A 15,387-nucleotide genomic window follows, 5' to 3' on the forward strand; every position below is an offset into this window, starting at 1 on the left:
TGTGATGAAGTGTGATCTGCTTTCTTCTCAGCACCACATGACATCAGCTGTACTTAGAGAACTAATGAGAGGAGAAGGGTGGGTGACTCTGGAATATGAAGAACCTCAGGAGGGAGGATGGAGGCCAATGGGAAGGCTCTCAGTTAGCAGAGGTGAGCAAAATTCCCAGGAGTGCACCCGGATCTCAAGGGCATTAGGAGGTGAAAATGAGTGGAAAAATTAAAAGGAGAAAGACCTTGTTCTTAGGAAAAGGGGTGGAAAGTTGCACTGTCCTTCCTCCGAACTGCTCACACTACCCTGTCTCAGAGACCCAAAACTCAGGCAGGCACCTTCAGTATCACAGGTCAGGTATATTAGAGCTGAACCTGTTGAGGGAGGCTTGGCCTGGGAACTCAATCACCAATTCATGGTATTGTTTCTGTGGAAAAGTGTCTCAAAGTCTGCTTATAAGCCACTTGTTTGAAACATGATAAAGAATCCCTTCATAAGATTGTTTACTTGTGGGCAATTTTGGAAGTGCAATCTCAGTTTTAGACTACAGTCACTATGCTCTGAATCTCCAAATACATTGTACAATTAAAAAAAAAAAAAAAGAGCCTTTTGGCCTGGCGCAGTGGCTCACACCTGTAATCCCAGCACTTTGGGAGGCTGAGGTGGGCGGATCACAAGGTCAGGAAATCAAGACCATCCTGGCTAACACGGTGAAACCACATCTCTACTAAAAACACACACAAAAAATTAGCCAGGCATGTTGGTGGGCGCCTGTGGTCCCAGCTACTTGGGAGGCTGAGGCAGGAGAATAGCATGAACCCAGAAGGCGGAGCTTGCAGTGAGCCGAGATGTGCCACTGCACTCCAGCCTGGGCGACAGAGCAAGATTCTGTCTCAAAAAAAAAAAAAAAAAAAGAGCCTTTTGTAAGGAAAAAAATGCCCAACATTTGTGTCACCATGATCAAACTTTTGTATTATATATTCAGATACAGCAATATTTCCTACTGATATTTACTATTTAAATGATATTTAGGCACTGCAGAATAAATAGCTCTCCTTTCAGACACAGAGCAAATCTAATAATCTATCACTTCAAATACTCTATATACAAGTACTTTATATCACTCTAAAGATACAATCAAGAGGTAATGCTTTAAGGCTACATACGAAGGCTATCTTGGTTATTGAAAATGTGTATAAGCAACAAAAACACTTTTGTGAAATGTAGTAGAAACAAATCATTATTGCCATCTTAGAAAGAAAAGCTATTACACACCAACTAGACATTCAAAATGGTATCCTAAAACTTATTGCTATTGTTCTATTAGGACAGATTATTGCTCAAAACTGCCCATTTTAAAACATCAAGAAATTATCTCGTTTTGTGATCTTTTCAGGCAAGGCAACATCACAATAAAACTTTTAAAGTTAAACTTTTAAAGTTAAAAGTGAAATTTATTGCAATACAATAAATGCAAGTGTCATTATTAAAAATGCTAGTTAAAATTATAAAGTGTCTAAATAATTTTTCTAATATAAATATTGGAAATAACAACTTTAACAATTCTATATGTACACAGGACATTGAAAACATAAAATCATGCACAAGTCCAAAAAATAACGTTGCACATTAATCCTTTAGTTATTACTTTCTATTTTCTGGTCCCAGCATCATATCTGCTAATTACTCAGATCACAAGCCTCAAGGATTAAGTGTTTTGAATGTATTTCAGTTTCATACTTTAAAAATGCTTAAAGACTATTGGTTGTATTCTGATCAAATGGTTCTCCTTCCCATATTTCCCTTTCTCAACAGATCTTAGAAAAAGATGAGCTGGGAAAACTGTGATTACAGGATCCAACATGACATGTATACCCAATGATTCATTTAAGGGTGGCATAAAATTATATAGAAAAGATCTACAGGACAGAAGACAATAAGTTCATCAGCATGTAGTGAAATTAAGCAGTTTATCCACTGCGTGCTTACATTGCTCCTGTATCACTTCAGGAAGAAGCCAGAGTCGTAGAGAAGTCAGGGCAAACCAGAACTGTTGAGGAGTAGTGGTGGGGGGCAGAGGGAAGGAGCTGGGGAGAAGCGCCAGATCATAAAGGAAATGTAAAAGAGTCACATATCTATTCTTCCCCTCCTGCTAATGCAGGGGCTGGCTCCAGCCCAGCATCCCAGCCCACATCTCAGTGGAGCTCTTCCCCCAGCATTGCCTTTCAGATGAGAAGATATATCTGTTCCCCACTGACAATTTTTTGGGGGGAGAGGGGTTTTTTTTTGTTTTTTAACTTATTTTGATTATATATTTACAAATTATTGTATATATTTATAGGGTACAATATGGTGTTATCAGTTTTGAATCTAAGGTGGAATGATTACACTAATTAACATATGACCTCAAATATTTAACTTTTTAATGAAAACATTAGAAATTTACTCTCTTAGCAATACTGAAATATACATTCAATTATTCCTATATTTAGCATGCTGTGCAAGTGATCTTAAAAAAAAAAAAAAATCACACTTATTGCTCCTGAGGCTTTGTACCCTTTGACTATCTCCCAATTCTGAGAACACTTTTCACAAATTTGAGGAACAGCCTAAATATTACAGGCTTGAACATCTGAACTTGTCCTCAGCATGAGGGCAGGTGAGACTTTTGTTTGTTTTCAAACAAATGAGCAGGTAACACCCAGAGAGGGTAAGTGGTTTAGCCACTGGGAAGATAAGGAAGTTGGGTGTGATGTTTACTTCTCTATGACGATGCTTCTCGAACTTTCATGTGCATACAACTGTGGATCTCATCAAAATGCCCTGGGTCCAGAGTGGGGCTTCAGATTCTGCATTTCTAAAAAGGCCCTAGGAAATGTTGAGGCTCTTGGTCTGTGGGCCACACTTTGAAAAGCATGGACTACAATACAAAGAGGGAACCACCCCTGCCTTCCTGGGCCATGAGAGACCTGCTTCAGTGTTATCTGCCTCTCCAAGCACATCCCCAAGCAAAAGGTTTAGATGCACTGCGTAAGGTGGCAGCTGTCTACAAGACTGGGCTAACATATTGTCTGACAGCACCATGACTACATGAACAGCCAAACGAGTAACAAAATTTGAGTAACATAATCTAAATTTGACAGCTCTATTTGCTGAGAATAAAACTCATCTTTTCCTTACGAAGTCTTCCTTAAAGTGAACGTGATATAAAGGTATTAAAAAACCCAGCATATTAAATTTCATAGTAAAATGCCGCATGTGCACAAGTATACAGATAGTATGAGTTCTAAGAAATTCAATGCATTGTAATCAGAATAAAGTGCTACCACTGCTCCCAGCTAAAATCATCTCCTCTTCCAAATATAAGGAAAAACCCTTGAATTGTAAGGAAAATGACTGCATTGCCTGCCAACACAAGGCCACAGGCTCCCCATTTGATCTGAAAGACAAGAAAAGAAGGATTAAATCCTTACTTCCTTCATAGTGTACTCTTTGCAATCTCTATTATTTTCTGCATTAGAAACATCCAATGAAATATTACACAAAGCTGCTAGAAGGCTTAATAATGTAACAGACAGGAGACAATGAACTGTTCAGTAATGAGTCTAATTACTTCTGTGATACTTGTTAATTAAATCTGGTATCATCCTTAACATTTTCCCAATTAGACATATTTCTCTACTTGTTTTTAATTGACAATGATTGCCTTAAGTAAAACTCAAGTGGTAAGATTATAAATAGGGCAATTACAATATTGGGTACTGAAAGTTCTGCACACATCAACTTCTTTCATGGAAAATAAAAATTGGAGAGTTATGAATTTGTTTGTTTCTTTTCTAGGCAAGAAAAGACTTTAAATAATAGTCTTTATACAACTGAAAACTGCTTTCCAGCTTGGTAGATGATTTGTAGATGGTTTTACAGAAGCACCTTTGGGGGTGAGAGTACCCTCTAGTGGGCATTTTTTGTTTTACTTTAATCAATAGAAACGTCAATGAAAGTTTCTTCACAAAACATGATGGCAGTATTGAAAGGAAAAAATATAAATATTTACTGCAGCGCTTAAGAAGTGCTGGTCTAAAGCACAAGAAGAATAAAGTCATGACAATCTTGTTGTATTAAAAAACCTTCAATCCTTCTCCATTATCTAGACAAAGTTCAAGACCCTTGTTGGTCAGGTTTCACAACCTTTCCAGCCTTAATCTCAACAACTTTCTTTTAGCTCTACCACACTGGACTCTTCTTTATTCCATACACTGCACTCTTACACTTGAATGTCATTCCATATAACAGCCATCCTACTTTAACACAAATGCTATTTATCCTTAGAGGCCCCTATCAAATGCCAGTTGGAATTTCTCTCTTCTTGGTGCCCCTATGGCATTCTGATCATGCTTCAACCATCTAACATAGTACACTTACAGTATACTTAGCCAGCAAGCTGGTTTCTATATTCCTTGGGAGCAGAGACAGTACCTATTTCTTATTTCTGGTGTTTTACAGTAGCAGTTGTTCCAAAGATATTTATTGAATAAATAAACAAGACTTGCGCTCATCTGATATTTAATGCCTCAGATAAGAGTTTCATAAAATTAAAACAGAATATAATTGGAGGGAATAAAATCAAATAGGAGGGAAGATAGTGAACATCAAATAATTGAATAAATTATACCTACAATGTGTACTTTGAAGACAAAAAGAAAGTTTTTGTCTTGGAAGTGAAGATGTCATCTTATTCACTGCATTTTCTGGAAGTTACATAGTTGTCCCTCAACATATACCTATTCTACTGCATTGAGAGTTGAGTCCATGATCCCATTTGCAGGAGAAGAATTTGAAATATCTTCATCTTGCAACTAGAAAAGTACTGCTAGCATAGTATCTGTGGATTACTGTAAGACTTAAGAGGCAGGAATTTAAGAACAATTCCGGAGAATAACTTAAAGTAGAAAAAGTAAGAAATCATCTAGTCTGGCTAAAAGTTGTAAGAGAAATAAAGAAAGAACTCTGAAAGCATGGTCGAGCTACTGATAGGCAGGTCTAAAGTAGAGGAACAGAGACACTAAAAATACATGGCCCTGAGTATAAAGCCTAAGTAATGAACATGAAATGGAGGTCCCAGACACAGGCCTCTGAAGTAAACTCAGCAACAGTTGAGCAAAACAATAGAAAATAAAACTTACCACAGCCACACGAGCAAGAATAACAGGAAATCCAAAGGCAGAAACAACAATTCCAGTAGTGAAGAAATATGCCAGTTCCCGACAGGCACTACTGGTTGCGTCTGAGTCATAGGTGACTCTTTTGGCAATGAAATGGGGGATGGGGGAGATGGCGTGGAAAATCAGGACGAATAAGGGCCAGTAAACGCTGTCAGTTGGACCCAGGCAAAATCCAAAAAGAAAAGTAACAGTTACATTTTAAATGAAAGACATACTACTATTTCAAAATCATTGCTATTTTAAATGTTTAGGTCAAAAAATTAATTAATTGTGAATATAAGAACATAAGATGATTTCTACCAGATAAGTAGTGATAATTTTAAAATTACTATGTAGGTAGCTTATATTGTGTTAAGAAACCAAGAAACCACTGTATAATATAATCTCTAGAAACTACTGTTTTCTATACCACTGAGCCACAATTTCTTTAGAGACAGAATTTTAACTTGGTCATTTCTGCTTTCCCTGTAGAACATAGTAGAGTGTCTTGCAAAAGCTAATTTGGTAAAGATCTTTTGAGTGCATGCATGCTTGAAACCTTTGAAGGGCTTGAAACCCAAATTCCTTGTCCTTGCCTACAAAGCCTTACATGGTCTGGTATTATCTACTTCTTCCATTCATTTTGTACTCCTTTCCCTTCATTTGCTTAATCTGTAGCCACACCAGCCTTCTTTCTGTTCCTTGAACACTCTGAGCTCATAACTGTTATCCTGGGGCCTTTGCACTAGCTGTGCTGCCTGCTTGCAATGTTCTTCTCATTGGCTGACTCCTTCGTACCATGTGATCTAAACTGACAGATTCCTTTCTAAAAGCGGAACTTTCCCTGGCCATCTATTCTAAAGTACCCCAGGTCACCCTCGAACATACCACCATCTTTTAACTTTCTGCACAACACTTATTCCCATCTGATAGATTAGTCTTGGTCAAATGCCATTTATCTCCAGGGCCTAGAATGATGTACTCCATTTACACTTGTTAAATGAATAAAATAACAAATAAATTTTAAGTACAGAAAGCATGAAAATAAATATGCTCACTAGTGAAAACCTTAGATGTACTCTAAGCTTCATTATAAGAGCTCAAAATTAACAGTGTAATGTAAAAACAAAACAAAACTGTTTTCCTCCCAAATTTCAATGTTTCGCAATTATAAAAAAAAAAAAAAATTGCCATCTGGTTTCCAACGGTATTTTCTCTATAAATACTTCAAAAATAATCTTTTTTTCTCCATCAGACATTTGTTATGCTTCATTTCTTAAGAAAAAAAAAAAGTCTCTGCTCATTTTCATCTATACACCACAGTAATTCATATCGCCACAATACTGTGATCACACAGATACACCCAGATGGCACCTACAAGCAGGAGTGAGGATGAAGCCACACTAATGAAAGCCTCCCATTCCAGCCACAGATCTGCGTAACCAAAAGGCAAGAAGGGAATGTATCCTTCAAGAGGACTCAGGACGGAAACAGTGGATTTGGACTCCTGATTTTAAAGTAGAGGGATGTTAGCATGTTTCAAGAATCACCAAACAATATTGTGGGAAGGAGCCCTTAGACATTCTCTACTTCACAGCCCTTCTTTGAACAGTGAGAAAGGAGATACAGAGAAGGGAAGGGGTTTGGAATAGAAATAGCTGTCACCTGACATAACCACAGCCAAGAACTCTTAATTTTTCCTGGAATATAGTGACAGTTTTGTGAAAAACAACCTGACTCTATGTTTCCATTCATAGTAAGCCACCAAAGTCCAACTAAGAGAAATGTTCATATACAAGAAACCTTGTTTATATATAAAATGTAAATATTAAGTATATACAATTCAGTAAACATGTAGGCCAGGGGTTGGCAAACTTTTTCTGTAAAGGGCCAAAGAGTAAATAATGAGGTTCTGCAAACCATAAAGACTATCTCAACTACTCAACTCTGCCAAAGATAATTGGCAGAGCAATGCAAAAGCAGCCAAAGATAATTAATAAACAAATGAGCATGGCTGTATTTCAATAAAACCTTTATTACAAAAACAGGTAGCCGGTTATATGTGGCAGTTTGCTGACTTCCAATACAGATGACAATCCTGGTTCACTATCATTAAGATACAGCATTGGGAGGCCAAGGCGGGAGGATGACTTCAGGCCAGGAGTTCAAGACCAGCCTGAGCAACACAGAGAGACTCCGTCTCTACAAAAACTTTTTTTAAAAATCAGCTGGGTGTTGTGGCATCTCTAAAAAACAAAAAATTAAAATAAAGATAGAAAATAAACTTCTTTGTAGTAGCAGTAATGAGTCATTTTCTTACCTTACAAAGACCCAGTGTATCACAGAGAATTAAAACTCCTAGATTTACAGTTGGTTGTGGAATAATGGAAAAATGTTTGGTCAAGCACATAAGAACATGAGCTCCATTTCCATGTCTGCCATTTTAATTTTTTTTTTTTTTTTTTTACTTTTTTATTTAAGAGACGGAGTCTCGCTCTGTTGCCCAGGCTGGACTGCAGTGGTGCGATCACAGCCCACTGCAGCCTCCAACCCCTAGGCTCAACCAATCTTCCCACCTCAGCCTCCCAACCCTGCTACAGGCACCATGCCTGGCTAATTTTATTTTAGTTTTTTGTAGAATGGGGTCTCACTTTGTTGCCCAGACTGGTCTCAAATTCCTGGCTTCAAGCAATCCTCCTACTGCTGCCTCCCAAAGTGCTGGGATTATAGGCATGAGTGACCATGCCCAGCCTCTGTCACTTATTGCTGTGCAATCTGGGTAAGTCTTTAACTACTCTGGGCTTTGGTTTCCCAGCAAGAAATGAGGATAATAACACCCTATTACATTCCTAAATCTAGAATAAAGTAATTGCTGTGAAGGTTCTAAACAAATATAAGTGACTGCTTATATTTGGATCCCTCTTGGGTTTAAACAATTTCCATAATAGTTGGCCAGGACTGTGGTGATGGATTTAAATTCATCACTGTCATAACAACTCACTTCAGTTGGTCTCACTTAATCACATCATCATCTTCATCTTCTTTATTTTTTATTTTTTTATTTTTTGGAGACAGTCTTGCTCTGTTGTCAGGCTGGAGTGCAGTGGCACGATCTCAGCTCACTACAACCTCCGCCTCCTGGGTTCAAGTGATTCTCCTGCCTCAGCCTCCTAAGTAGCTGGGACCACAGGCGTGCGCCCCCACGGCCAGCTAATTTTCAGTAGAGATGGGGTTTCACCATGTTGCCTAGGATGGTCTCGATCTCTTGACCTCATGATCCACCCGCCTCAGCCTCCCAAAGTGCTGGGATTATAGGCGTGAGCCACGGTGCCCAGCCTAATCATATCATCTTCTATCTGGTTGTTCAAGCCAATCACCTGGGAGACATCTAAGAACTCTCTCTCCTTGTTGAATCTTGACATCAAATAACAAAACCTGTTGGTTGGTTTGGTTTCCTAACTCACTCTCCTTTTCTTTCCATTCCTGCTACCCCAGCCCTCAATTTTGCTTGATTTATGACAGTAGTCCCTTACTATTCTCCCTGACTGCAGTCTCAGCTCTTTCCTATCTGGTCTCACGTTATGGCCAGAATGACATTTTAACATAACCCCCTCCTCCAAACCCATTCTCAAGATATTTTCCCAGCTCCTATTGTCTGATATATAAAATGGAACCTCCTCTACATGGCAGGCATGTAGAGCCCTAAGTGCTGAATTTTGCACTCTTGACTAACCCTTCTTTTGCCACTCCAACTACAATTTATGCTGTACCATAATGTACCACGTGTGGTTTCCTGAAAAGGCTATATATGCTTTCATGTCTCTAGGCCTTAGCATACAGCTTTCCTGGTGCCTAAAGCACTTTTTCCCTAGAGATCTGTATGACCTGCTTCATGATTTTCTTGACATTTCTTCTCACTTTTTACCTCCTCTGAGAGGCCCTCCCGGACCACTGTCTTCCCAGCTTCTATGCTCTTCATCTTTTGTACCACTTCTACCTCTGGCAGTATGCACACTTTTGTTATTTACTCTCTGTCTCCCCCACTGAAACACAAACTCTGACAGAGCAGGACCTTTGTTTTCTTATGTCTTAATCCCTAGTTCCCATCACAGTGGCTGGCACATGGGAAGCATTCAACCAACAATGGTTGAATAAAAAAATGTGTAGAATGTTCCCTCTGCCTGGAATGTCCTCCCCTGACTCATTAGCCTGAGAAATTCTTATTTATCCACCAAGTCTTGGCTCAGATACAACCTTTGCCATGTAGCCTTCCCTGACTGTCCCACTGAAACTCAGGAGCACTTTATCTGAGCTCCAGCATACTTGGCCGGCATCTCCACTGCAGCTGCCATCTTACTGACCAGACTGTTTGCCTGTCTCTCATTCCCAACTAGAACTGTACCTCTTTGAGGACAGAACTGTGTCTCTTCATTTGTGTGTCCCCAGCTAGTCCAGAGTAGGTGTTAAACAAATGCTCACGGAATGAATACATCAATTTTTAACAGAGCCTTTTTTTTTTCTGCAAAAGTACACCTGACCCACAAAGGGACGGTGTTCATAATCTGGGCTCCACTAACTCATTGGTTAGAACTTGGTGCTAAATTGACCAAACTCTCTAACACCCATACTAATAGTGGCAAAGACACAGAAAGAGGAATGGTTCTTTTTGAAATGATAACTTACCCATAATCCTCTAAGGCACATCCCAGCATAAGAAAAGTCAGCCCAATAGCACCACTGAAGGATAATGCCACAAGAGCTGTGAAAAATAAAGCCAAGAGTTAAAGTTCCCACAGTACAGGTTGTCAGGGGCTACAGGGTTTGGGGAAATGGGGAGTGACTTCTAAATAGGTCCAGAGTTTCTTTGGGAGATGACGAAATTTTCTGGAATTAGATAGTAGTGATGACTGCACAACTTTCTGAATATACTAAAAACCATGAAATCTTATAGTTTAAAATGTTAATTTTATGGTATGTGAATCATTTATCAATAAAATGTTTACAAAAAAAAAGAAAGAAAAAAAGGTCCCAAATTCAAGCAAAAGTAGCAATTTACTCATTTCACTGAGGTTACACTTGACCCCTGTTACAGACTGCATTGTGTGTGTCCCTTTCAAATTCATCTGTTGAAACCTTCCCGGCTCCACCCCTCTCACCGTGAGATGCCATTAGGAGGTGGGTCTTTGGGAGATAACTGGCTTCAGATGAGGTCATGAGGGTGGGGTCTCCACGATGGGATGAGTGTCCTTGTAAAAAGAGAGAAAGTAGAGCACATGCTCTTCTCTTTCTCTCCCTCTGTTCTCCAATGTGAGAGCAGAAAGCAGGCCTGCAAACCAGGAAGCAGGTTCTCACCAGATACCAGATCTGACTGCACCAAAATTTTGGACTTCCCAGTCTTCAGAACTGTGGAAACTAAATGTTGGTTGTTTAAGCCACCCAGTCTATAATATATTTCTTATAGTAGCCCAAACTGATTAAGACAATGACCCATGTCTGCCACCTTAAAATCATAAGCTCTACAAAGGTCTCAAGTAATTCCAATACCTAACCCCTATCCAATGTATGAATTCCCTCTATATTTGCCACCAGAGGGCAGTCAGTCGGTCCACACAACTCCAGTGAAGGAAAACTCACTACCACCCAAGACAGGTTTAATTTAATTCCAACAGTTTCTAAATGTTGAAAGCCCTCCTTCTTTAAATTATATCCAGAACTGCCTCCCTGTAATATATACCTTTGATCATTTTGCCTCCCCTAACCACAGTAATTCAAGTATTTGAAGATTGTTTTCATGTCTTTGTAGGAAACAATTCCCAACTAGTGTCCACTGAATAAAATATTTATTCCCTGTATCTACTGGACACTAGTCTCTGCAGGAGTAGGAATGTATTTGCCCTTGTTGTGCTGCTGAGTGAGAAACAGTATCAAGGTTGTTAAAAAATTTTGAGCTCTGAGTCACAAATATGAGTCAAATCTTAACTCTGCCACCATCTGGTCTTATGACCTTGGGTAGAAGCTAAACCTCTGAACCTGATTTCTCACCTGTAAAATGGAAATAATGGTGCCACCTTACTGAGCTTATGGGAATTAAATGAGATAATCTATGTAAAGTGCTTGGCAAAAGGAGGTAGTCAAATAAATGCTGACTGACTCAAGTATCTACTCATTTTAGCAATGTTCTTTGATAAAAGTAGAAATCAAAAGCATAGGAGACTATCTTATCCAAATTTTCTTCCCAAAAAAGTCCATAATACTCATAATTAGAATTTAATTAATTAAGCTAATGAACATTTTTGATTGCTTCCTTTTACTTGAGAGAAGATTTAGAGAGACTCTTTAATAGGAAGCTGCCAAAGTGCTTTTTAAAAAACATCTTAAAGTATACAGATGCTAGGGGACAAAGAAAACTGTCAATTTTAACATATCTTTTACATTTCCACTCTTTAATGGAAAATGCCCATGTGTGGATGGAAAGCAAATACCACATATTATTTCATTACAGATGATCTTTTCCTGGTGGGCTTTGCTCCCCTCCTCTGTGCCTGACCATCTGCAGTAACCCCTCCTCCATGAGGCCTGTCAAAGCTAGGAACTGCAGACCTCTTCCTTCTGTTCTGATACCAGTTTCTCAAGGTTCACAACCATCTTTCTGTTTGATTCTTTTCGGTCTTTTTTTTTTTTTTCCTCTTTTTTCAGGAATCACATCATCTGTATCTCTTAAAGTTGGAGCTGACCAAAAATCCAATCCCATCTCTCTTTTCACTCCACACACTCCAGCTGAAAACTTACGTTCAACCCAAAGCTCCCAGTACCACAAGGGCCCGGCCACAACTGATGCTCCAGCCCAGAGTAGGTCCTATAGAACTAGGCCTGTACTTTCACCTCCAATCTGGACTTCTCTGCCTTGACAGTCAACAAGAACCTCAAATTCAACATGTGTAACGTGTAAAAACGAACCACTATCCCCACCCTTTAAAGGTCCTATCTTAGAGGGCTGACACCATAATTGCATTCCACCTTCCAGCGAATCAGTAAGTCAAGGTGACTCAATCTCCCAGACTTCTTAAACTCTCTGCTACAGCCCTGGTGCAGGCCCTTATTCTCTCATTCCTGCCTCTGTGACTCTTCCAGTCCATCCTCTACACAGCAGACAGTGATCTTTCAACTATATATATCACTGCTGCTATCCCTTTGCAGTTGCTTCCACAGCCTACAAGTTGTTCTGGCATGGAGGCTCCCCATGGCCTGACTCATTCCTAACTGCCTGTCCAGCTTCAACCCTCACCACTAAGTTCCAGTCTTACTAATGAAGCTTAAGTACCTGAAGAAAAGAAGGCGTGTTATTTCACGTGCCCTGCACCATGTCACGTGCTGTCCTCCCCCGTTGGGATACACTCCACCTTCACTCCATGCCTTGCCAAGCGAAGCCATATTGATCCCTTCAGATTCAGTTCAAGCATCGCCTCTTCTGTGAAAACAGTCCTCTCTGTGAAGCACGGGAAATTGATCCCATCTGGATCAGTTTCCTAGGGCTGCCCTTACAAAGTACCACAAACTGGATGGCTGAGAACAACAGAATTTATCTTCTGACAGTTCTGGAGGCTGGACTTCTGAAACCAAGGTGTCAGCAGCGACACTACACTCCCTCTGAAGGCTGCAGGGAAGCACCCTTCCTTGCCTCTTCCTAACACTCAGTAGTTGCCAACACGGTTGCCAACAATCTTTGGTGCTCCTGGCTTTGCAGCTGCATCACTCCAATTTCTGTCTCCATTTTCATACGGTATTCTCCCTGTATGTCTCCATGTCTAAATTCCCCTCTTCTTATAAGGACACCAGTCATTGGATTAGGGTCCACCTTAAACCAGTATCATTTTAACTTGCTTATATCTGCAAAGACACTACTTCCAAGTAAGATCACATTCACGGGTACTCGGGAATTAGAGCCTGAATATATCTTTTTGGAGGACAAACATCCAACCTACCATCTCTGTTCTCCCACCGCATCTGAGCACACCATAAACACTCACATAGTAATATAATTATTTCCAGCTCTGTCATCCACCAATAACTTCTCATCTATCTTTGTATCCTAAGTCTCTGGCATACAGTAGTTCCTCAATAAAAGTTGAAGAATCTGTAAAATGCTTCCTTCCCTTAGTCCTTTTCCATTTCGGACTTCCTTTTTCTTTCACCACATCACAATTTTCTAACACATTCACACATGGAACATGATCATGATTTGGTAGTTTCTGATCATGTGTTGTACTGAGACACTACTTTTCATGTTTTCAGCATTGGCTTCAAAAGGATGTATAACACGTCGATACTCTCCAAGTAAACCATGTTTACTAAACTGACATTGAGTATAAAAGTCAGTCAGAAATAATGATAAAGTATGTCTGCCGCTAACATCTCACACACTCGGATAAATTCATAGTGAACAGAGGCGTACTCGTGTATACACATGTTTATAGCAGATATTAACTGGGGATATCTTTGGGTGCAAATTTCAAGGATGATACAAGCCCCAATATAAAAACAAGTCATGCTACTCTATTCGACAGATTAGAAATGGAATGGTTTCCTACCAAAATACAGGAAGCCTTGCCAAAAACCTTTTCCGTCTCACATTGCTCTAAAGCCATACAGATAAGGTACGCGGTGTTTTTATCAACTGCCCCATGCAAAAAACACATACTACACAAACACTACTTTCTTCTCTTTGCATAGACGAACAGAGAAAACAACGAAGAAAGCAGTATTAAAATTACACGTAATCTACTCTCCACGACTGCGAGAAACACCGTCTTTCTGGGTGCTTTCCATTGACACCCGCCCGCGGTCAACTCTGCCCAGTTGGAAAAATCATTAGGAAAAAGAGGATTAAGTTTCTCAATGCTAAGAACGCTGGAGACAAAGCGTCCTTTGTAGCAAACAGGAAACTGCGGTGGGGCAGAAAACCGGAGGAAAGGCGTTAGGGTGGACACGTCAAGAAGTGGAAACCCTGTTTAAAAACTCGGGAGGGGTGGAGGGCGCCGCTCTCGCCGAGGGCTCCGCCTGGGCAGGGGTCTGGTGCCGCCACTGGAGGGCAGGAAGGCTAGCGGCCTCGCAAAAACGGCCGAGGCTCCCCCGAAACGCCGCTCCACCCGCACCCCAAGGGAAGAAGGGAGCGGGCGATCGCCTCCCCACCCGGAGAGGCGGGAAGGGTGGTGAGGCCGTTCCCCAGCGGCGCGCGGAAGGCGCAGCCCCAGGCTTGACTGGAACGGAGGTGGCAACCCCACCACACGACGAGCTGGCCGGGGACCGCGATGTACCTTTAACGCCCGCCATGTCTCCCGAGCTGGGGCCGCGGCTGCTTCCGGCTTCCTGCCACGGCCCGGGCAGCCTGCCCAAGCCAGACCGGGAGTCGCCCCGCGGATCCCGAGCCCGCCCCGGCCACGCAGAGCCCCGCCCCCGCCGGTGCAGAACCCCGACCGTAGCTCGCAAACGCCGCGCCTGCTGGTCCAGACCCCTCCCCGACCACTCAGAGTCCCGCCCCCGCCGGTGCAGAACCCCGCCCCCAGCTCGCAGAGGCCGCGCCTGCTAGTTCAGACCCCGCCTCGCTACTCAGAGCCCCTCCCCTGACGGTACAGAGCTCCTCCCCCAGCTCGCAGAGGCAGCGCCTGCTGCTCCAGACCCCGCTACAGCTACTCAGAACCCCGCCCCTGATAGTGCAGAGCTCCTCCCCTAGCTCGCGGAGGCCGCCCCTGCTGGTCCCGCCCTATCCCTCACCGGCCCAGAATTCCGCCCCCAACTGTCAGAGGCCGCCCCTTGTTGGTCCCGCCCCGCCCCACCACTCAGAACTCCGTTCCTGCCAGTCTAGAACTCTGCCCCCAGCTCCCAGAGTCCAGTTCCAGCCCTAAGACCCCACCTGGCCCCACAAAGCTTTCCCAGAGTAACCCCAACCCAGTGCCCTGGACCCTATTCCTAGATCCTGAGCCCTTCAGGTAATCCTCAAGCCCGTTCCATTTGTGGGCTGGGACCTTGGCTCCGCCCGGACCTCGGGCCCAGAGTCTCTCCAGGGCAGCTCAGAACGCAGTGCACGCAGCGGGGGATCCTCCCTGAGCCTTCCTGAGAACGGAGATGTAGAAAGTGGAGAGAGGGAGGAGAGAGGAGTGGAAAAGTTGCAGTCGATGGGAGAGGGACACCGACTCAC

At 41.9% G+C, this 15,387-nt stretch overlaps 1 protein-coding gene across 2 annotated transcripts; it reads right to left on the reverse strand.

Annotated features, from left to right (window-relative positions):
- Positions 1–1,424: 1,424 nt before the first annotated feature.
- Positions 1,425–14,799, reverse strand: LEPROT (leptin receptor overlapping transcript). 2 transcript variants are annotated; one of them, XM_017877183.1, is made up of 4 exons: positions 14,507–14,799; positions 9,876–9,951; positions 5,175–5,361; positions 1,425–3,430 (listed from the first exon to the last, which is right to left on the reverse strand). In XM_017877183.1, the coding sequence occupies exons 1-4, from the start codon at positions 14,520–14,522 to the stop codon at positions 3,314–3,316; spliced, it is 396 nt and encodes a 131-aa protein (XP_017732672.1). In that variant the 5' UTR covers positions 14,523–14,799; the 3' UTR covers positions 1,425–3,313. The 2 variants fall into 2 exon arrangements, with proteins under 2 accessions (XP_017732672.1, XP_017732671.1); XM_017877182.1 differs by lacking the exon at positions 14,507–14,799 and adding an exon at positions 10,349–10,781.
- Positions 14,800–15,387: the final 588 nt, after the last annotated feature.

Source organism: Rhinopithecus bieti, unplaced genomic scaffold, assembly GCF_001698545.2.
Source record: "Rhinopithecus bieti isolate Rb0 unplaced genomic scaffold, ASM169854v2 scaffold_6380, whole genome shotgun sequence".
NCBI classification, from domain to species: domain Eukaryota; kingdom Metazoa; phylum Chordata; class Mammalia; order Primates; family Cercopithecidae; genus Rhinopithecus; species Rhinopithecus bieti.